The 23,594-nt window shown below is 40.6% G+C and overlaps 2 protein-coding genes across 17 annotated transcripts in view; both read right to left on the bottom strand.

The window, feature by feature from the left end:
• Window positions 1-2,028: 2,028 nt before the first annotated feature.
• Window positions 2,029-13,887, bottom strand: LOC138067601 (leucine-rich repeat flightless-interacting protein 2-like). 2 transcript variants are annotated; one of them, XM_068947825.1, is made up of 6 exons: window positions 9,757-13,887; window positions 9,594-9,653; window positions 8,458-8,575; window positions 7,884-7,963; window positions 7,110-7,214; window positions 2,029-4,843 (listed from the first exon to the last, which is right to left on the bottom strand). In XM_068947825.1, exons 1-6 carry the CDS (start codon window positions 9,847-9,849, stop codon window positions 4,733-4,735), a joined length of 567 nt encoding a protein of 188 aa, XP_068803926.1. In that variant the 5' UTR covers window positions 9,850-13,887; the 3' UTR covers window positions 2,029-4,732. The 2 variants fall into 2 exon arrangements, with proteins under 2 accessions (XP_068803926.1, XP_068803927.1); XM_068947826.1 differs by having other exon boundaries at window positions 9,594-9,640; window positions 9,757-13,808.
• Window positions 13,888-13,949: 62 nt separating this feature from the next.
• Window positions 13,950-23,594, bottom strand: part of LOC104151161 (leucine-rich repeat flightless-interacting protein 1) — a 108,843-nt gene continuing 99,198 nt past the window's right edge. For 9 of the 15 annotated variants that reach the window (XM_068947818.1, XM_068947813.1, XM_068947814.1 and 6 more), the window contains 4 exons: window positions 22,861-23,031; window positions 21,846-21,938; window positions 19,273-19,414; window positions 13,950-17,631 (listed from right to left, as the gene is read on the bottom strand). In XM_068947818.1, coding sequence (XP_068803919.1) covers window positions 15,287-17,631; window positions 19,273-19,414; window positions 21,846-21,938; window positions 22,861-23,031 — 2,751 coding nt within the window. In that variant the 3' untranslated portion in view covers window positions 13,950-15,286. Of the gene's footprint in view, window positions 17,632-19,272; window positions 19,415-19,904; window positions 19,998-21,261; window positions 21,355-21,845; window positions 21,939-22,860; window positions 23,032-23,594 lie in introns of all 15 variants that reach the window. The other 6 variants (XM_068947816.1, XM_068947815.1, XM_068947811.1 and 3 more) reach the window with 1 other exon arrangement.

Below are 23,594 nucleotides of genomic sequence, written 5' to 3'. Positions count from 1 at the left end.
TCATTATTAGAAATCAGAGACTCCTCCCAAAACTCCTATCAGGATTTTACTATTTGCTTACATGCGTCTACAAGCCAACTATTCGTTTCAAAACGTTAGCTCTCTTACCACGCTAACTTTACCTAATTCTGATAACAAAAGTTTTGAGTAAGCTAGTCTGTGAAATTAATAAACTCGCTGTAATGTTGCCAAAACATGCTGTAGCTGTCTGTCCACATACAGGTTACAACAGGTTATCACACCAGTGATTTTTGTCACTTTATCCTCCAGGACAGATTAAGGAATAGGAAGTAAAGTAGTTTTATGTATGTTCGTACATACAGAGCGATAACCCTACTGCGTCAGTCAGAGCCCACGTATCCTGCCTCCGGTGAACGCCAGCAGCTGATGCCTAGAGAACGCAGACAGAGACACAGCAAGTGAAGAACAACGCTCTTGCTAGTGTACGCTTCCACCTTTTAAAATATCACAGCTCAGAATTCAAAAGAGTATCGTTAATTACTACTAATGACCTGGTGATGTACTTAACAATAATCAAGTCACAAAAAAAACCGCACCGATATTAAAACATAGCTTCTGCTGGGCACCTGCGGAGCAGAGAGCCAGCACCAGCTTCCCTCACGGCAGAGGGAGAGAGGGAAGCCGTGAAAGCAGCCCGGTGCCTTGCTTGCCGAAGGGGGACAACCAGGCGGCTACCCGCTTCCCGCAGCTCTCCCGAGCCTCACCGCTTCGCTCCCTCAGGTAACGCCTCCGTGAGCACAGCGGAGCCCCCAGCTGCCGGCCGACAACCCGGGCTCCGCGCCCGCCCAGCCGCCCGGCCTCGCCTCAACGCCCCAAGCGGCGCTCAACAGCCGCAGCCCGCCCTGGCCCCGGCTCCCAACAGGCAGCGCGCGCGCCCAACGGCCGCCAACCGCCGCCTCGAGCCCATTGGCCGCGCGGGCAGATCCGGAGCGCCTGATTGGCCAGCGAGGAAGCCCGCGCCGCGTGCCCAAGGCGGCCGTTAGCGCCTCTCCTCATCGTTCCCCCCCGCCCCCCACCCCACCGCCCGCCTCAATACCGAAAGCCGCAAAGGCAGCGCGGAGGTGGGAGCTGCTGGGCGCCCCGGGGTCTCGTCCGGGGCCGTCCTGCGAGCAGCTGGGAAGCTTTCGGTCAGAATCAGGGCAATACAGGCGTTAGCGAGAAATACAGGACTGGCCTGTGAGATGAGACACGTGGTAAATATCCATCTTGGCCACACGCGTTACCTGCCCTGAGCGAACAGGCTGTTTTTTTAAAAGGTGTGTTTTGGCCCTGGCTACTGCAAGGCTTGAAGTAAATCTTTCCTTAATCAGAGCTGTACTTGTACACATTTCAAAGCGTGCAGGACAGCATGTGGCTGCCTGTAACAAAAGACAAATAAAACCACCCCATCTGTCAGCTGCCTAAAACATGTTAAAGGGGAGAGGAAATAGAGAAGCACAAATCTCCAAGTCAGGCTATTTTATGTATCTAAGTGACCTTCACAGTCAGCGTAAGATGAAATTTAATACTAAAGCTGACGAGCTTTTGATGAACAAAGTTGCCTTGCTTTGTGGAGGATTCTTCTGATGAAAAATTACTTTGGCGGTTTACAATAATTTAGGCAAAAGGAGAATGGATCCTGTTAGCAATACCATTCAAATGCTTTCTGGCAGATGTTTTTCCAAGATCCAATGGGCCTGACTACTAAAAAGGGACAGTGAAAAATGAAGGCTGGAGGTTTGTCTGCAATCTGAACATGTGCCTGCGCCAAAATCCCCATTCCCTTAAAATCAAAAAGCTTTTCTTCCAAAGCGCAGCCTGCCTTTACAAAAAAGTTAACAGCTGGGGGTATGTTTTACACCAGCGCCCTTTAGTCACACAAGCCCAGGAGATACGTGTTACTCAAGTTTGTCTGCCTGCAGCAACAGATTAAAAAGGAAAATAAGCCTGTTACACCAGTATCACCCCAAAAGTCTGTGTTTTCCGACAGATGTTTTCCCAATAACATTGCCATGACAGACCACTCCATAAAATCTCCCCAAACAAGCAACACGTTTATTGGCGAGTTCTGCAAATGGATTTCCAGTTCCACACTCAGGTCTCCGTGTCTCCTAGCAGATTTCTTTTAAAAACCATTTTGGGTAACATTCCATTTTCAAACCGATAAAATTACTTCACATTTAAAAATAAAACAAAGGGTAGCCATTTTCAATACAAATTACAGGAGAACTCATCCCGGTGGCGTATCAGGCTGCCGGCCCCTCGGCTCCACTATCGGAGGCAGCAGGCTGGGGTGGGAGGCTCTCCCATGTGGAGTTCAATTAAAAGGACTAGGGCATGTGCTGTTATTACCAGTCAAAGCCCTGTTGTTGTACATTCGTCACAGGAAAAGATAAAACAGTTCGTCTTCAACCAACCGGTACTTTTTTCCCCCCTTCTTCTAAAGCTAAGTTATACTGAAAGTTAGGGGGAAATGTGGCTTCAACATTCAGCTAATTTATCACACACAAAGATTTCTACTGAAGAGCACATCCAGGTTGAAATACACATTTGATGTCTGTCATGAGGCTAATGCTTATGGGGTGCAAGATGCAAGCTACTTAAAAAATAATAAACATCACTTCTTGGTGAGCAAAGTTTTTGGTTTTTTTTTTAAGCTTTTTGGACCAACTGTTGCTGGTTTTTTTTCTCTCCTGAATCGAGCCAGAAGAGACAGTTTACACCACTACCACAAGTAAAAAGATGTCCAGTGGCAATCACACACCTTATCATCAGTTAATAAGATGTTGTGTTGAACACGTTTATTTTCATTTTTAAAAACTCTTAATTCATTTTGTAGGCCCCAGAGGCTTTGTACACCAGAAATTACACAAGTCAATCACAGAGAATTGTAAATTGGTATCCACAACTATTTTGAGGTATTCCACAAGAAACCTGGCTCTGCACCTGAATGTTCCTCTCAAAACCCCCAAAAATAGAACCCCCAAACATTAGCTGGAGTGGAAATGTCTTCTAAGGGATTCCTTTAATCCCCATGTCCCAACACATTTGATCAGCAAGAATATCCTTGTTTCGCCAGGGTTATGAAAACCTTCATCCTTCTCCCCGAATATTAATTTCAGTACTTCATTGCTAGCTTTTGGGGTGCATTCAGAAGAGATGAAGAGGAAGGCGTTTTCTTCTAGCCAAACAAGAGAAACACATTCAGTTACTGGTTTTGGTTCATTTAATTTGTGGAGGTGCTCTAAGAAGAGACCAGCAATCCCCTTACTTTGAAAATAGCAGCGTTTTATAATCTCACCTCCAATTTATGAGGTTAGGCAAAGATCTGGACCAAAAAGTCCAAAGACCAGGTTAAGAAAAAATGGTCTCCTCAATCTGGATTTGGTTTAATAGAGTCATATCTATTGAGGCAGCGAACAGCAACAGAAGATTACTCCTGTCAAACGGGAGATGCTATTTTACAGTGTGGACAGATTTTTAAGGGACTGGTCATCTACATTACTAGCAAGCTTTCTATAAGGGCTGGAGGGGAAAAGACAGCTTCATTCTTCCAATAACTGCTACTCTTGAGTAGTACATTCAGAATCATTTCCAATAAACCAGAGCTGTAGTGCTAGCCATGTATTAATATATAAACTGCCTGCAACACTTTAATTGGTTAACGTTCTTTTTCATGAAAAGTGGAAAACCTTTACAAGGACCTTTAAGCAAAATAATTTGCTATATTTCCATTTGTAGAAAAACATAGGTAGCAATATTTTCTAAAGTGCTTCTTTACTTATCAGATACTTTTTAACTGTATTTTGTAGCGGCATAGTTTCCTAATAGTTCATGGACCAGTAGTTAGTTTCTGATGTAAAAAACCCATTACATGCTTTCTTTAAACAAATAGCACTTGCTTTGACAAATGCAGTGAAGTGATGTAAGTGCAAAATCCACCATTCTTAAAACATGGCCTTATGCTGGTTTATTAATGCAACTTTACATCCTTTAGAAGTAGTTTGCTTCAATTCCAAGAAAAGGGATTAAATAATACAAATGAAACATGTAATTCAATGAAGCTATTGCCTATTTACCCTGAAATAAAATAGTCTTATGATTGAACTGGTGCAAAAATCCCTCCAAACACCTTTGTTTTATTGGCAAAGTCATTTAAGGTCACTTTTGCTTCCAAGACCATCTTCTTCCATGGTTTCCACTGAAGGAGTTTTGCTTTGTAATGGCTTGTGGTTCCACAGTGATTTGTAAATGAGAAGCCTACTATGAATAACTCTATTGTAGTCACTAAACTGTAGATACTGTCATGAAAAAGTCCAAAACTTACAGTGTTTTTTTCTAATTCTCAGCAAGACACAAAATTCCAGGCCAGTTAAAATGTTTTCTTTGAATGCCATTTCAAATGGCAATAAAAGGCTGCTGTGCCTTCTGGATGGAGAACTTGCACGACGCCCTATGTGCTTGTATACGGATATCGTACTTCAAAGGTACCCAAAGCACTGTGTAGAAGAGCACCTGTAGGCACAGCCATTTGGAACAGCTACTCCTATGAATATAGGGCAGGAGGTTTGAATCTGCGTAGAGAGAACCACAGCTGGGTGGCACATAGCGAACGTTAGGGTTGTCTGTTCTCAGAAGGCATGACACGAAGCGTCCCAAACAGCGAAAGACAGAAGCATCTGCAACGTTGTTCTGGTTCTGTCAAGTCTTAGTTCCCATTGAAAGGTGACGGTTATTGCTGAGACAGTAAAGCACTCCGGTTGGCTTTCATCTTCTCCAAGCGTTTTACTAGATGACCATTGCTGACTTCAAGCTCTTCAGTTTTATCCAATGCTGAACGAAGCTGGAGGAAGAAAGCAGAAAAAAAGTCCAGTAACTTCTGAAGCAGTTTTCCTTTCCAAAGATAAAACAGTGCTTGTATTTACCGGCACTAAACCAGATTTCAGATCAGAAATCAGATTTCTATACTGCTGGAAATTCCTCTCAAGATAAAGTAGTTGAAAACGCTCACTGACTGAGTTAACAATGAACACTGTGTAACTGCCTGCGCTCTTGCTTTGAAGGCCACACAAAGATATGTTCTAAGCATTGGTGCCAGGAATCTGAGCTATTTACAGAAGGTTGAACATGTGGCTTGGAGTTTGCCTTGACTTCAGAGGCATGGATGCTCAGAAATATCTGCTCGGTGACATAGGCCTGTCACAACGCCTGTCTTTTTAGTATCTGGTTCCCGGAATGACATCCACAGCCTTGACTTTGGGGCCCTAGTTTCCTATAAAATCCAGCAAGGAAGGGGGAGGCGGGAAAGTTGGACTGCACAGAGCAGCATCTACAGGAACTACTGCATTGATAAGGGGGTCAATGACACCACAAGACAAACACATTTTGACTCTTGTGGCTCTGGCTCTCCAAGGCTTGCCTCAATTTGGGACTTGCCTGTAGTTAGGCTGATCCTTTGTGGGGGGTGGGGGGGGAAGGTAAGCACAAAAAAAAAAAAAAGAAAATCCACCAGCGATCTCTTATTTTAGAGAAGGAAAGACTATAAAGAGGGGTAGCACAAATACGCTAGAGGCTACAGCAGCCATCCAGGCTAGAGAACCAGCATTTGATACCCTTTCAGCCTTGGGCCCTGCCACCCTCCATGAGAGCACCCTAAGCGACAGGCTAAAAACTGTTCAAGATCACTCATTTTTGACTCAAGCCATTACACTCTGTGGAACAGACTTCAAGGCTCATTGTTATTTCAGGAAAATGAAGTCTCTAATGCAGCTGCTAGGGCACTCACCACAAATTGACAACATGAATTCCAAGCTCTAATTTAAGGACCATCTCATGCAAAATATCCAAACAATCCTTGGTTATTTAAAAACAACACAAAAAAAAAAAAAAACCAAAAAAGCTACCCCACACTCTTGAAACAGGGACCAAAAAAAATGAGGTTCCTTCATCTCAGGTGAATTTGATGACCATAAATGCCATTGAGCAATGCTCCCTTCTTATTTCTGATGTCTATACAACTGTTACTTGCAATGCATTTGTGGCACTACCAGCTTTCCAGACAAGCTTTTCATCAAGGACAGCATCCACCCCAGTGTCTTAAGGGGAGAGTGACTTATCTGACAAGCAAGAAGAACAAGTTTCACAAAAGATCACTTTATTATTATAGGCAGCACAGCAGAAGCAGCTTTGCGCTTCTTCTAAAGAGCCATACCGAAAAAACTCAGGAGGTAGGTGTGAAAAAAGCTGACAGACATAGTTAAGGCTGGTTGTAGCAGTCACTTGGAGAAAACATGAAGCTTGATACAAGAACTAAGGCCAAAATTATGGAGAGCTTGAAGACACCATGTTTTAACTGAGAGAAACGTGAAAAGAGTCTGTGGACAGACACACTACAGGAAACGTTAATATCTGACAAAGCAATAAAAACAGGTTCAATAAGGGAAGTTCGCATCCATGTAGTGTTCAAATTTAGACTCAAGCTTTAAAGTTTAGAATCCTGTTATGCATAACAAGGCATAGCACTGTGCTTAAATTATGACGTGCCCAAGTTAACTTCACAGTAGGATTTCCAGCCTTCTACTGTAATTTCTGAATCACACCTTCTAAAAAGATCAACATTTTCTATTTATAAACCCAGAATTTACGACATCCAAAGTAACGAGCCTTGGAGATGCAACAAAGGACAAGGATAGCCAAATACAGACAGAAATTACTCAGCTTGATTAACACGGAACCAAATGCACATTTACACTTCATAACTGTAAAGTAATGTGCAAACTAAGCATTTAAAGACTGCTTCTGGATTAAAATTGTACAAGCAGTACTTGGGTTTGCTCCAGAGAACCAGCTCTGGTACAAAGCAAGGCATGAAAAATCAGCTTAGCAGGGAACGGTAAAGTGGCAGTGGGAGTTCACAGTTGCGAACATTTCTCCAGTCTGAGCGCTAAAAGTCTAGTCAAATCATGAAAACAAAGACAATAAAAAAGCAGACTTTTCTTCTTCACTATACCAAGAACAGTAGTTCCTGCTCTAAAATGCAAAACAGACAGGCCTCCCCCTTCCTGGTGCAAGCTGACTGCTAGCCTGTAATAATTTACATTTAGAGTTACCTCTCTCTGTAGTTTGCGTTTCTCTGCTTTCAGTTCATCTTCTACTCTTTCAGCGTTTTCAGCAGCAGTTTTATATCGGGCTACTTGACCTTCCAATCGTATTACCTAAGGTGAAAGGCACATTTTTAAATAAAAAGGCAATACAAGGCATTATGCAAAGTTTTCCTCTTGCACTGTGTAGTTTAGCAATAACTAGTAAGAGTTGCTAGATTTCCTTTAATAAAATAAGGGCGTATTTTGAAAAAAAACATGCTGAACAAGTTTGGCTATGATTACTTACTCCAGACCTTTTGTGCATATCCATATTTAATATGCTTCCAACAATAGAAAATACAGTCTGTTGACTTCAGTATTTAAGCTGTTTATCTCAGCAAAAGCATTGCTGATGCAGTCGGGACAAGAGCAAACCGTAACAATTGAACAGTCTTGCATACAATCCATATATGCATAAAACACCAGCAGCCATTTATAAGTTGCAGGTAGCCAGGCATAAAAATTTTTTCTGAAGAGTTCACAAAGTGCTGTTAATACACATTTGTCTTTGATTGTTTTTTGTTCAATAAAGGTGAATACTATGTTCACTTTTCCCTGCAGATAAATGAAAGCACTTTAGCCTTTATGACTTAAGAGGAAGAGCCCTGACGCACTAACTCTACTTCTTTTCAATTTAGGAGAAATCATAGTAATCAAGATTTCTTTTATCACATAACAAAATGCACTTTGCTCTCTGCATTCACACCATGCCTAAACAAGTAGAATGAAATAAAAACTTACATTCTGCTCCAATGCCGTTATCTCTTGCTCAGACTTTGCTAGTTTAAATTTGAGATCACTGATCTGCCTGTTGGCATCTCCTAAAAAAATTGCAGATTTATCAGAGATGTCAGGACAAGTCTGGACCGTGTCTAACAAGTCTATCAAACTTCTGGTGCTACAGTAATCTACTTAGGGCAGCAGCAGTGTAGCGAGTGCTCTCTGCCTTGGTAAAAAGCTTCCTTCCACATCAAAGGCAGCAACTGAACCCACTCAGTGCCCTGCAGATAGGGGAGCTGTTCACTGTCTTGCCCAGCTCCCTTCTGACCGCTCTTGAAAGCGGAATTAACCGGGTGTTACAGAGAACTCATGTCCAGCTCTCCTGAGGAACATAAAGGAGATTTCCACTTGGAATCTCGTTCAAAGGAGAATCTTTCCCTCATCTCTAGCAGAGGTGCCTGGTGGGCACTCAATTTGAAGCTCCCTTAGAACTGACGACTCATTTTTACCCAGAGTCATGTGTTCAGCGTACAGATATATTCTCTCATTCACATGCAGGACACACAAGTTATCTTAAAATCGAAATGCAGCTCACTTTGAAGGTCGATCATGTGCATATCTGTCCCATTTTCCAGAACTTCATCTTCAGACTGCGTATTCTCCATCTTTCCGTTCTTTTGCTTTTCTTCCAGTTGTCCCTTTAATTTTTTAATCTGAAAGGCCCAAAATAGTTAGTTACTTTCTGTCTTTAGAACAAAAAGTTACACCAAATCAAGCCTTCCAATAAATTTTGCGTGCTGGAAAACAGGCAAGGTGAAATTATGATCAGTACTCAAATTCACTTGAGTGCCGTGAAACAGAAAAAAATACCCAAATTCCACAAAAGCTTCTGTCAGCGAATAATTTCCTAGCTGTTCTTTTGGCAAATGACTCACCATATCTTAAGTGTCATTTACTTATGCACAAGTTCCGGACCAAAAGTAACAAGTGAAAAGAGAATGTTTTATAGCAAGGCAGTAAATGTTCTGTAGGCATAGTCACATAAAGCATGCTTAAAAACCCAAGACTGTGATTAGTTGTGCATTAAGTCTCAAGGGCAAGGATCTATTCCATCCATGGTAAATTCCTTGAAAGCCTACGGCTCTCTGAAGAGAAACAGATCAACTAAAATTTTTCATAAGCATTACATCCATTATTGCTGGTACCATGACATAATTATTTTATCTGCTATTTACCAACCTACTGCAATTTCTCCAGCATTTCTTTGCAAATTTCCCATTGCCCCCATAACACAGCAATCAGAAAGGCTTATGCTTGGAGATAAAATTTGCTTCTATTACATCCGGACCATAATATTTTTCCCCTTGGACTTGGCCATTCTGATACATAATTTTTCAGAAATACGTGCTCCTGGAGGACTTTTAGGTGGCTAAGGACAGCAATACGTAATACTTTGAGCACTGAGTGTGACCTGCTAGCAAAGTGAAATAGGTGCATTGGGTCAGATCTTTCTTGCAGTGTATCTGGAATTAATGCACAAGAAAAAAGTTCCACAGGAAGAATAAAATGGCAAGCAACACAGTAAATCCTCAGCAAGAACAACCCAGCACACAGCTGAAAGACAGCGACACAGATATCCTACACTGTATGTTAGCGGTACGCAGAATTTTTTTGAACCTCTACTATTACAGATTTAGTAAACATTCAGCATTTCAGTTTTCCTGCGATTACCTGCTCTAGTAAGGATTCTCGTTCATCAATGAGTTTTTTCAGCCTGTCTGAAAGAGAAAACTGAAAGTTCAGTGCTGATTTAATTGAGTTGCACATTTCAGAGTCTCTCTGATACAAGAAGGAATTCAGGTTAGTAAAACTAATGATGAAGTTATGCACGTACCACAGGCAGGACGGGGAGGGGGTTGCAGCCAGGGGAAGTTATGCCATTCTCACAGAGCATGCTTGTCACGGCAGCAGCAGCACCCAGCTGCATGCAAAGAGGCTAATCTTCTACGTTAGGTTAGCATGCAAGAACTCTAGGGTCAAACACAACTGCAACACAAAATCTCACAAATCTTTACAGTTCAACATTATGAAAATACTGTAAACACCTATAATCGTAACTAGGCACGTTCGTAGCATTTTCACTTTTACTGAACAGTGTGGCAATGACACTTTGGAACAACTCCAGTGTCACGACACTAGTAAAACATTTCCCCGTGTCATTATCTTTGTTTATTTTTAAAAGCAGCAGCCTGGTAAAAGAATTACTCTTTAACATACTTAACATACTCTTTAATCCCTCATAGTAAATTCTCCCAGTCAAACATCTAATAGGTGATGGGCAAACTGTTGTGTTAGACTTGAACCTGGAAGCGCTAAAGATCAGCACATATGCGTATGTGGTATTCGTTAAGAAAGTACACGCTACAGAATTGAGACAACTGGAAAACAGAATTGGAAATGAGTAAACAAGTCACTTGGGTTTTCTTCCCTATTCCACAATACAAAACGTGAAAGCATTTTAGTAGGCGTTGTATGCAACAGAACTTGAATTTTGATCTCTCTGCAGGTACTTCACCTTACTAATTCAGAACCTTAGTTTGTTCAGGTACACCTCAACAGAAGTACACTGGGACACGGCATTCAGGTACTCTTCAAGAATATGACCTCAGGCAGCTCTTACTGCACAAGTCTGCCGGGCGGGTGTCTTGCAGTTTTAGTTAGTTTGTCTCTCTTGCCAGCCAGCAGTCATCTGTACAGAACCAGCCCAAGAGGCACCCAGAGCTCAACTCCACATCCTACTGAACTGTTAAAATACAAAGGTAGCTCGAGAAAAAAGGACTTCTTGTAAAGTGAGGCAAGGCAATTGACCAATTACAGATTAGAGGCTGGCGGGTTTGTTGTTGTTGTTTTTTAAACTAGCTAAATTCTTAGGGTCATAAGGGATTTTCACGTTGAGAGACTACAACCGTATTTTTGAAAAGCTTTAAAAAAACCAAACACTATAGTCCTCACTCATTGTTAAATCCTGAACAGGCCAAAGTCTTGTGGTTTACCCCTTGTTTCCTGTTAGCCCACTTAGTACAGGGAATAAAGAGTAAATTGAATTAAAGCATGGGGAAAAAAGTTTTCCAATGAAAGTCCCTCTATAATGGTAGACTTCTATAGTCCATTAACTAGTAATAATGTGGTAAGTCAACCCCCTCCTGTGTATACAATTTCCAATATACTAGCAATCATTCTAGAGGATAGAATAAAACCTTTACCTTGGCTTCTGATGTGATACACAAGTACAGATTCCAGTTCAGCAGTTCTATGCATTTGTTTTCAACACCAAGTCCTACTCATTTTTTTTTTTAAGCCATTTGTAACACACCCAATATTGTTACATCTGAGCATTGACATGGAAAAACAAACAAACAAACAAACCCACAATTTGTAAACTTTGAAGAAATTTTCAAGTATAAAATCCTACAAAATAATAAAACAGTTTCATATACCTACATATATAATAGCAGCTAGGAAGGGACACTGAGAACAGAAATTCTGCTAAAAGATGACAGATAAGGAAGAAAAATAAAGGCCAACGAAGAAAGCAAGGAAAGCAAACAATAGAAGAGAGGTCATATATGTCCAGACTGGAGATAGGGTTCGGTATCACATGTCAGCAGAGATCAAGAAATGAAGGTACTGAGAATTAGGAAAGAGAACAAGGACCAATACAGAAAAGAACCTGTAAGCCAGGATAAAATTAGCCCAATCTCAGAGACTCCAAAGGGGCCAAATGATCCACCTTAGTCCTAAAAAGATCCACCTTAACCCCAAACATAAGTTAGTCACGCACAGGTTTAAGTAACTTCTGTTAGCCCCACCACTGCCGTAGGATGAAATACACGCCTGCCTGATGAAAAGACACCTTCTCCAGTGCCCAGCCTGGAGGATCACCACCTTCCCTGCTTTGCAGGGCTGATGTTAGCATTTTGGGGTGAGCCTTCACATCAGATCTCCCCATCGCTTCTCCCTCATTACCGACTTCTGTGCACCCCACTGGGATAGGTGACATGCTGGCAGGAGGTTTTACAAGACCACAGGAATAAAAAGATTAGTTTATTAAAATCTCCATCTCTCCATCTCTGTAAAACCTCCTTGTTTTTGTATTTTAAAGGAGACGTTTTTCCAACAAACCAAGGATATGAGTTCTAGTACTGTGAGCGGAAAAGAGCAATCTACTGAATTAGCACACGGAGAAGCTAATTACACTTCTCCTATAAAACAGTCATTATGCTTATTTCACATAGGACGATACTACAAGGAATAATTAGCGTGTGAAATTCATCTCACACTTAAATTTAACTTTAGTAATGTGGTTCCCCACCCACTCACCGCACCGATTCATGGCTCATCTATGCAAAGGAGGGCAAGAGAGAGCCGATGTGAGAAGCTGGCCGTAGGCGCTCGGACACCAGGCCACAGAAACTGAGCTGCACTGCTCTGAGACCCTGCTCAGCATCCCCCACCCCGTGCCCCTTAAGGCTTCCTCTTTTCAGGGTTAGCGCTGAAAAATCCACCATCCGCATCTCACGCGCTGAATGGGGCTCGCTGCCGCGCTAGTCAGCGGGCTGCCCTGTGCAAAAGAAAAATGGGTAAGGTAGCAGCAAGTAAGATCGCTTCTTCTAGTCTATCTGCTGATTTCTTGGCTTCGTTTTAGACTTCAGGAAAAGGTTGCAAATTTGTCATTTTGCTGTCTTTGAAAGTCAAAACTGATGAAAGGGACAAGCTGAATCTTTTCTTGTATCCTGTTAAGGTATTAGAGGGAAAGTTGTACCCTTTGGCATTTTTCCAAGACGTGCGTTTTATAGGTATATCAAATCACTGCAATAATGGTTAAATAAAACAATTATAAGAAAATTCCAGCATCACTATCCCCTCCCCCTCCATAACGGTACACATTTCACTCGTGCCAGCTACCACATAGGGTTTGAGTGAGTACATTTTGAAAAGAACACCTAGAAATTCCCTTTATCCTCAGGGTGGTTTACCTGACAGGCCTCCCCTCTCCTCCCATGATGTGCATATACCCCTGCGATAGCTGAAGAGCTCAAGAACCCAGAGACCACCTCCTCTGTGGTACTTGCCCACTTGCAACAAGACCAGCGGCCAACAGAGCTACCAAGAAGCTAACGTACGAGGGTGGATTCATGGTACATTAGCTATTTTTCACTAACTGTCCAAGTTGTTGCTCCTACCTTAGTTTCATCGAGAGGTAAGCTGATTACGATGGGATAAACGCATGTACACCAACAGTTAACGCTTGAGTTGCCATTATTCTCTCTTTTTTCTCTGACTTGGCTTTACAAAGGAGTTCTCTTACAGGTGTTTTGTTTTCTGAGGCGAAAAACTAGTTAAAAACAGCTCACTGTTAATTCCCTCACAACTATCCAGAAGCACTTTGATTAGAAACTGTTAAATTCATATGAAAAACATAAATACAGGAAATGCTGGCACGTACCTAATTTAACTAAGAGTTGCTTATACATCCATCCACAAGTATGGGTAAAGCCTGGCAAGCATGCTTCATTGTGTATTTAAGGTATTTAACATTCCAGTGTAAATACATTTAAAATACATTCAACATTAAACTGTGTATTACAGTTGTGAGCCTGGCAAAGATAAGTATTTAAACCCTGCTACATAGCAAGAGATGCTTTTAAGATCTATGACATTTTAGATTAGCATTTAGTATAAACCCTTAACGTAAACAACTGCTTATAGTTACAGAAACCATACTGAAGCTGTTGTAAGTTGGAAAGAAGCCATATCAAAATTAAATGTTTACAGTTCCTGGTGCAATCTCATATTCAAGGCCCTCAAACACCCAGGATGCCTTTTCCTAGCAAGGGAACTTTACCATCTATGTAGAAGAAAGCAATAAATATCACTAAGAAGAATGCTGCAGACCTAATAACTTACACTCCCTAATGGTAGCAAAAGAATCCTTATGTACCACATTTCTACTAAAAATGTTTTTGAAATAAGATAAATTTAAATAAATATTTATGCAGGTTTGTAAACAGCGCTCTGGACAGACGATTCAAAGTATAAAATATGTTTATTTCAATTATATACAGCTCAGTACATTTTGATACACATCTTCAAACTTGGCAGTCTGTTTGCACTTCCACTTTGTAACATCAATACAAACACATCTTGTTGTAGTCCCCTCCCAGCTCTTCAGTTTGCATTCCCTTCAGATATTCATTGCTTAAAACAACCTCAAAAGAATGTTTAATTATGCAAAACACACACTTCCTCCCAAGCAGTATAAAAGGTGCAGGAAGATCTATACCAACGGGTTGAAGTATCTCATTTATGCCAGCAATTCAACACGATCCAGCTTTTCAGAAAGGCATGGGGGCCAGTATACAGAACAATCATCTTTGGTCTGATATTCAGTAAAAATTAAGACATTCAAAATTATCATCTTTATCAAAAAGAAAGAGGGAAGAATTTTTCAGAGATTAAAAAAAAAAAAAAAGTCCTTCAAAACCATGTTTTGCAAAAAATATAATGCAATTTAAAAGTCTTCCAGGAAAAACAGATATTTTATATATTCATAGCTAGACAGTACTTGATAGCAAACCTAAGCACACATCATAGTGTGTATTGACACCTTCTTTGAAGAAAAAAAAAAAAAACTGCCATGTGAGACATGGCGTTAAAGGCTTACTGTGGTGCAAAGTGCCTAAATTAAGGAAACGCATATATTCCTTTCAGCAGACTAAGACCTGTATGTTGCAATTTCTCCAAATTGTATATTGTTCCTTCAGAGTGTGCAGACTAAGCAGATTCACAGTGACCTAACTATATTTTGGCAGTTCTTCCGGCATACTGTATTTTGGAATATGTCCATATCAGAAACATACACAAAATGGAATGAGATTATCTTTTGCCATACTAAAAATTTTGGTTCCTAGGCTTTAATCAATCACAAATAAGATTCAACATTAGATCACAGCGTTGCAACAGTTCTGAGTTCTTTGATGAAGTATTACTGTACTTACTGTAGATCTAAGAAAGTAAGAGTTTTCATATAAAAGTTTCTCAGAAGCCATTATCCACACCAAGAGTACTTTAACTGCAAAATACTGTGAATAATCCATTTGTGAAGCTTGCTCTTTTGGTGATAAAGAGTTAATCTAAGAGAGCAAAACCAAACTTACACGTGTGCTTTCTTGTGGCTACATATGGCATTAAATAACTTAAAACATGCATCATTACCATTTATGTAACCCGACATTTATTATGTGAGATTTACCTACAAAGAAAGACCCCTTAGAGTATTCCTGATGTCTGATTTATTGTGCAAAGTGCGTGCTTCTGTACTGAAACCCAGCAAATGGCACATAACTAACTCTGAGATTCTGAACTCACGATATTGTGCAGTCGTCTTTGGACTTACCCTTACCCCTTCTACCACTTTGCAAATCCTCTTTGCTTTCCTCCCTGTTATTGCCAGCACCTTCCAAATCCTGTTCCAAAACATTTTCATCTGTCATTTTTTCCAGATCATTAGAGTCTGATGCTTCTCTTTTGTCTTCCAACACATCAGCCTCCTCATCAGTTTTCTGTGAAGATGCTTTCCCTTGCGCGTGCCCTGTTTCTTCAGTCTCACCCTCATTTTTATGCTGCAAGCTGTCATCTCCTGTCAAGGTGTCTTCAGTGTCTACGTTGCCTCTGCCTTCCACAATTTCTCCCGTTTGGGCAACTTCCTCAGTCACACCATGTGCTCCAGCTCCCTCTCCTTCCTGGGTATCCGCTTTCTCTCCGCCACATTCTTCAGTTTCCAGTATCTGTTTTGATTTCTCATCAAAATCAAATGCATCACCATAATTTTCCACTCCGTCCTCTGCTTGACCCTCCAATTTAACTTGTTCACTAACATTTTCATCCAGCTCAGCAGTCTGTGCAAGAGAGTCCACCTTTTCCTCTGATAAAGCTTCCTTTGCCTCACCCTGCTCATCTATTACTTGATTTTTGTCCTCTTCCATCCCTTGAACCTTCTCATTTTTATCTTTCTTTTTCTCTGTACGTTCACATACATTTCCTAGCTCTGGGTTTTGCTCTTTGGCTTCTGTGTTGCCGTCAAGAAAGTGCTGTAACAGTTTTGTAGCTCCCTGCAAAGAATTATCTGCTTCTTCCTCAGAAGCAAATCCACCACAGTGGTGGTCTGTAAGCTCCAGCTGTTTCTCAGTTTCTTTCAATGCTTCTTCATCAACTTTCTTTTCAGTAGTTGCCTTAAGATCTTCAGTTGATTCCTGTCTAGATTCACCTTCCTCTTGTTTAACTGCATTCTGAGCTTCACCTTCTAGAGAAATATTTTTCTCTCCCACTGTATCGCATGTTACTTCTTCACTACACTGAACTGACTGAATTTCTACGTTTGGTTTTAAATCTTCTACCCCTTCTGCTCGACTTTCCTTCCTTTTCCCAGACTCATCCTGTATTTCCACTTCTGATTCCAGAACGTTGCAATCTGAAAGACTTGGGTCTAAGCTGCTTTCCTGAGATACCGCTTCTTTCACGACGTCCTCGTCTGGCTCTGCCTGCTGCAGTACACTTCCTTTTCCCACAGTAATACAGTCTACAGCCTCTCCTGATGCCTTCTCTTGCTCACCTGTTTCTGCAGAATCTGAACATGCCTCCAGTTTCTCTGTCAATACTTCCTTCGGTCCGTCCTTCTCAGTTAGAGCCTTTTCATGTTCTGTTTTATCTTGCATTTTTTGTTCTTCTAATGATACTATGTGACCATCCTCTGAAGAAATTAGCTGAATTTGTGTCTGATCTCCATCTTCCTTTTCACTCGCATCTGCTGGGGCACCGTTTCCACGTGACTCCTTCCCCTCCATACCCACAGAGTCTGTTTTCTTTGTCTGTCCCTGAACTGCGCTCCCCATCTCATTTTCTTCTTCAGTTCTACCACTTTCTGTTTCATCAGTTCTCCCATCAGTACACTCTTTGCCTCCAACCAGCTCTCTCTCCAAGACATTCATAACCTTCTCTTCAGTGCTTTCTCCCGAGTGTTGGGGTCTCTCAGTATGACTTGCCACGCTTGGCTCTTTGATAAATGAGCCTGCTACTGCAACTTCTGGAAGCCCTGACTGATGAGAAACCAACTCACAGCTGCTACTCCTCATGGCAGCTTCCTGATCCTTTTCATTACCACCCACTGCATTACTAGCTTTAAAATCCTCTCCTTCTCTCTGTTCTGCTGCAGCTTTTTCCAATTCACATTCTGCAGCTTTTTCCAATTCACATTCTGTATCTAAGTCACTAGGCATTTCCTGAGGAGTCTTAAAAACCTGATCTTGCAGTGAGCCCACCTCTGAATTCTGATTTGTCCTTTGATTTAAGTTACTCTGTTCAGCTTCTTTACTTACAGGCTGTTGGGCTTCCATGCTACTGCCTGTTGATTCTCTTTCCTTTCTCAAAGCATCTGCATCACTATCATCATTTGAAAAAACGTTCCCTGACACATGTTCTGGATGGCTTTGAATTTGTTCTGTAAGCCTACTATTGGTTAACGTCATTGTTGACATGGCATCATTTTCTTCAATGATTTTTTCTGCCTTTGCATTTTCATCAGCATGCAATGTCTTTATTTCCTGCTCCTCAGACTCCTCTTTGTGCTCCTCCTGCTCAGTATTCTGCAAGATTTCTCTTTTCCCCACATCCTCCAAAATCTCATTTTTCATGTCCACTTCATTGGCTTTGCCTAAAAGACCATTGAGAAAGTTGAAGGGACCACGCCATAGCACTCACCTCCCCACTTAAAGCCCGAAAGAGAATGAATCAAAGAATAGGTTAATAGGAGATCAGCTTTTGCCAATTATGTGAGGCAAAGCAGCAATTGAATTAGTAAGGGGTTGGTTTTCTTCTGATCAGCGAAGTTCACCACCACCCTCTCTCAAAGCAAGAACAGTCTCTGGTGCTGGCTTGTGTTTTTGTAAAGTAAAAGATTTATGCTCTAGGCTGTGTGAAGTACAGCTTTTGTAGATGAGAAGAACTTTGCTTCAAGCAGTGCAATTTAACAGTAATATCTGCAGATATAACACTGTAAAAGTAAAGATGTTTTGTTCTCGGCAGTATTCTCTATAACTTTAACCCTAACGTCGCTCTGTGCACACAAGAGTGCCTGATGCCATTGCAATGAAGTAATCATGCAGTATTCAATAGTATTTTATTCCTAACTATCAAGAACAAGCATCAGTGCATACTACAAACACCGTGAAAGCAAAATCTGATTGGCAAGCACATGTTTTGGCTGTTTAAGATAACCATCAGAGCGCAGGTACTTGGTGAGTGCCCCTTAGAGCCACTTTTTCCACCCAAAAGGAATGGGACTTTTTTTTTTTTTTTTTTTTTTGAACAGTGCTTCTTCCAGTTTATATTTAGAAGCAGTAGACATTAAGACAGTGTTCTTGGTTTCAACAGTTAGCTTTTGGGTCTATGTTGTGCCTGTTTCCACAGAAACAGAATAAGGAGAGATAGAGAACATACGCTACATTTAAAAATATACCCTTACCTTGTTTTTGATGTTCCAAATTGTTTCCACACAAAAACTGAGTAAGGATAAAGCAACCAACAGCTCAACAGCTAAAGGCAAGATAACTTTCACTTGCAACAGTTGGCTGCCTGCTGCTATTTGCTAGCATGGTGATTTCGAACAGCAACAGCAAGAGCAAAAGTCAAAAATTTCCTTTCCTTTCCTTAGCGTAATAACAATAGAGTGAGTTCACCTAGTGGCCATTTATCACTACCTAAGAGGAAAGTTTTTGCCAACCAGATTTCTCCTCCTTGACACTATCCAGCTCACAGAATCATATTCTTTGAGTTTAACAGCACTAATCCAGTTACAGCAATTAAACGTTGAAATTTTTATATTAACTGCTCAATAGTACTAGATACCAAGAGTGAAGAATTCATGCATTAGTGTGTTTTAACAGTGCCGAGCACTATTGTTCAACAGACATTTACAGTTCTCAGTTATAAAAGAACCAACTTGTATACTGGTTTTATAGATGAAACTAAAATGCTTTTACTCTGATTCTTCCAGGATGATTCCTGGATAATTTCAAACTGAGGATTTAAATCTAGATGATTGCTACTTATCTGCAATATTTAAAATTGAATTCTTGTCCTTTGTCTTCTTGAATGAGAGATTCCTTTTGAGGAAACTGCACGATATACTTGAAGTGATAATAAATATTAAGCAGAAAAATGCATAGGAAGTGATTCAACAAGTAGCATGCTGCGTGATGTGTTAATTGTCCAACTAACAAATGCCCAATCTCCAAGCAAAGATGAATGAATGAATGGACAGAGAGAAAGATACAAAAGCATATACAGCACTTACCTAGTGTCCCGTCCCCTGTTGTCTTTAGTGCTTGAGTTGTGCCTTGAACAGTTTTGGAAGAATCCAAGTGTCCTTCATTAACAAGAATGTCTGATGTCTCCCCATTGGTGGCTACTTCAGAGTCTGGGATTATGCCATGTTTCTGTGGAGAAGCAGAAGCAATACTTTAAAGCCTGCTGTTTAAAAAGAGCAAGATTGTTCAGATGTTCCTGTCCTTGAAATTTTGAACACCTCAATCATTCCATTAGAAAAGGCTAAAAGTCAGAGAAGAACACAGACTATTACAGTTGTTCTCAATTTAGCTATCATCAGAATAAGCACATGAAGCTAAATTAAAAAAAAAAACAAAACATAAAACAGTCATTTAAAGTGCTCCCTGTAGAAGAATTTCCTACAAAAGCAACTACTGAGTACTGAATACCACAGTCTATACTAAGAGCTCACAGTCACATATTAGAGGTATGGACTTCATTAGATAATTCTTGAAAAGGCAACTTCAAGGCAGCATCAAAACAGAGTTCTCGTTACTGAGCTAAAAATCAGACTTTCTGCCAAAATGTACAAGAGGAAAGGGTCAGCAGTTGAATACAGAACTGTTTTAGCTACAGGTTTCTTTCATTCCTCCTGCATACCTTCAGTTGTTCCTTCAGCACAACCACTTCATCTCTAAGGTCATCCCGCTCACTCCTGATGGAATCAAAGAAATCTTTCTGCCTCTCTAAAGCCTGAGTTCCCAACACAGACAGAAGGCAAGCAGGTGTGAAGAAAGGAAAGGAAACAAGTGAAAAGTAAGTGTAAACAAGAATGAACAGGTTTAAGATATTCAGAGATTTGTGAAAGTGGCACGTATGAAGAAGGTAAAATTTACAGATTGAAGGATTGAGGTCACATACACATAGATAAACTTCAAATCCAAGAAGTGCACAGCTTATTCAGCAATCGTTCAGTCCAAGGAATTCCTATTAAAAACATTCAGATCCCAGTCCTTCATTAGGGTTCAGTGACATGGGCAAATGAGGATCCACTTTTCATTCTCATGTACTAGACAAGCTAATTCACATCCATATTACTTTAACGTAGGACTTGCATTATTTCTTCAAGTTACATGTATTAACAGAAGAGCATGAAAGTAGGCACGGCAATTCTTACTAGTCTGTTAATTCCATGGGTTATTGTCAAGGATGCAGCATGCTTTAATTAATCTAAAACTGTCGACTCTTCGTCTTTAGACTTTGGGATGCACCAGGTGCAAATGTGTATTTTGCCACTGGAACCCCCTGTTTGTGTATTTGTATAGAAATATCAGAACAGCAGCAAAACCAAATAATTTTGCCGTTCTGAATTTTAAATTGCTAGAAGTTATTGGACGTCATCAACATGGACAATATGCCAGATTTCCTTCCTCCTTCTATATTCAGATAAGTCTTTCAGTGCTTGTTGTCAGAAAAGAAAGCCATATGTGTGGGTTTTTTTTTTTTTTTTTCCTCCTCAGTGGGTTTCCATTTGGCTTTGATGGGGTGATGGTTAGGGGGAAGAGCAAGGGAGAAACAACTACTTTCATCCCAACAGCCCATAAATAAGTCTATTACTTCTTTATCACACCCCAGCTTTTGCTCAGTCCACAGGCTAAGCCTGAATTCGACTTAACTTTACTTAAGTCTGAAGTAAAAATTCCATGGAATTGCATTATGAATACCCTTCATTTCATTAAAGAGCACCTCCTTTCTCAATATGGCATATACATATGGTGCACCACAGTAAATAAATTACCCTAGCTTTTGAAATCAGACCAGCTGATAAGTTTTTCTTGGATTTTATCATATTGGCCAAAGACGAAATTTGCTATCTGCTAGTTTGCTGTAATATAACGAGACAGCCACACCAAGCAAAGTCACTAAGGAGGATTTTATTCATGCGGTTTTGCACAAGCAGATCAGCTGAAGAACGACAGTGCCACTCTGAACACATTTCAGGAGTTGACAGTCCTACCCCTATTTTTTTGTCTTTCCACTCTATTGTCTCCTGAAGATCAGAAATTTCCCTGACATAGCTCTGCTGTTTCTGCTGCAGCTGTTGAATTTCCTGAGAGAGAGGAGCAAAACAAGAACACAGAAAGCAGGTAACAGGTTAACAAAGAAAGTCAAGACTGCAGTGATGCCAAGGAATGAAAAAAGTCAGGATTTAAAGCAAAAGAGTATCTACACACACAATTTTATAGTCCCCGATCTCTAAAAACCTACACTTCTTTAAGCAATATTACTATCAACAAGATGACATAAAACAAAGACAGCGCCATCTGTTTTCCCCACATCTACACAAACGGTTATGCAAAATGTAGTTTACTATGTATTTGTGGACAATGCAAAAAGTCCAGTTGCAGATCAGATAATACTTGTGATAAATACCCTTTCAGCTAGTCAGCCCTGAACCTGCTTGGTCTGAAACACTCGTGTTTCTTGAGGTGAGAAATCTGAGTAGGGAATAAGATTCTCCATACCTCACCCTTCTACACACCTACTGTTATGAACAAACTAATCAAAGAAGCCATTAAAAACAATGAGGAAGTTACTTACTGCAAGCATTTCTTCTCTTTGCTTCAAAGCTTCTTTCATTTCCATGAACTGAAACTGCAATATGCTATGAGCGTGCTTTTCCCTCTCAAATTCCTATGGATAATGAAATATTTATGAGCTTATTTTGACTGCAAACACGCAGCCCATGAAAGAAAGGAGAAAAACATGCCTAAGCACACAAAGAAAATGCTTACTGCAATGCTACCCTTAATAGTCTTCTAATCACAGTCCCACAAGACTCCTAATTTTTATCTTATTTTTCCTTTGCCAAGGAGCTATTATTGAATCAAATTCAGAACAGTTTCACAAGTCGAGCAGCAGGCCGACTATGAATTGCTTTCATAGCAAAGTCCTACTAACTTCATAGATGAATGGATGGGAATTTAACCCAGTCTTTCCAAAGAATAGTGTACTAAGTGTTAGCTAGATGTTAAGGAATTAAAATAACATATTTTCCAAAAACTGTGCGTTTTGAAGCGCCCTATAGTAAAGCATCCCAAGCTAAAGAACTAGTTCTGAAAAGCTAACACAAGCCTCAAGTTTATTAATAAACACCAATTCATTAGCGTCAAGATGCTGGATTCGTGTAATGCTTAATTCAATACTCAGCCACATAGCTGCCTTAATATAAAAACTGCACAACTCTCCTGTGGGCCTTTTGAACAGAGCTTTGTGCACCAAATACTCAGAAAAGAAACGGGGAATTCTCCAGAAGTCAGTATGAATTGAATTTGCTTTAAAGATGCAGTAGAAAAGGATATGCTAAGGCTATACTGATCTTACATGTAAGACATTTCTTCAGCAGTTGCTTTAGAAGAAGTGAAGCTGGGGAGAATTTCCATTTGTGCAACCACACAGGCACGTAAGATACCACTAAAGCAAGCGAAATAGCAGCAACTAAAACAATAACTTATTAAACTGCTGTTCAGGATTTTAAACTGCTCCCTCCCAAAGGCATCCGTTTGGCCAAAAAAGTCTTTCTCTGTTCAACAGCATGCCACAGCTATATACGTACTTTACTTTTTTCTTCATACTGCCTCCTGGATTCTGCCAGCTGTTCTTCTAACTCTAACAGCGCATCCTTCAGGGTATCTACTTGGTACATGAAGTTTGTTTTCTCATTGTCTAGCTGAGCATTTGACACCATAGCCTTTTTATATTTCTCTTCGACTTCTGCTAGCGAGTCCTGCAAAGAATAAGCAACCACAGTCAGAGATCAATCAGAAAAGCCACTTTGCCAAACAAGACCTCGAGCAAGAAGTACTAAACCACCAGCATGCTGCATATGCCTACTGCAACCAGTGCGAATCACGTGTTCAAGCCTTAGGAACTGTCCTGAGGTGACGATACCTCCCCTGTGCTTTTACAGACTTCTGTTCATCAGCAAGGAAGCTTACCTTAAGATGGATAAAACGGGTCCTTTCCTCTGCTGTTTGAGCTGCTGTTTTTGCAGAGTTCTCTTCCTTCTTCCCCCCCGCCCCCACCCCCCTTTTTTTAAAAAAAGGTAAACTGGCCTTGCTTTTAGATTGCCCTAATGGACTAGGCTTTAAATCAAGGCAGTTTAGCAATCACTTCACCCAAGTTTCAGGGATTCTTGCAATGGGGGGCAGAAACAACTAAACCTACTGACTCAGCAATTAGAATTATCCAAGGAAAAATTGTAGCTTCTGTGACCCGATTGTTTTTCCATTAGGTTCCTGTAACACACCCCACATTCCCTCTTTATAAGCTTTCTCGGCAAGATACAAT

The sequence above is a fragment of the Struthio camelus genome, chromosome 6 (assembly GCF_040807025.1).
Source record: "Struthio camelus isolate bStrCam1 chromosome 6, bStrCam1.hap1, whole genome shotgun sequence".
Taxonomy (NCBI): Eukaryota; Metazoa; Chordata; class Aves; order Struthioniformes; family Struthionidae; genus Struthio; species Struthio camelus.
Note: the sequence above shows the minus strand (reverse complement) of the source record. Positions and strands in the feature narration are given on the sequence as shown.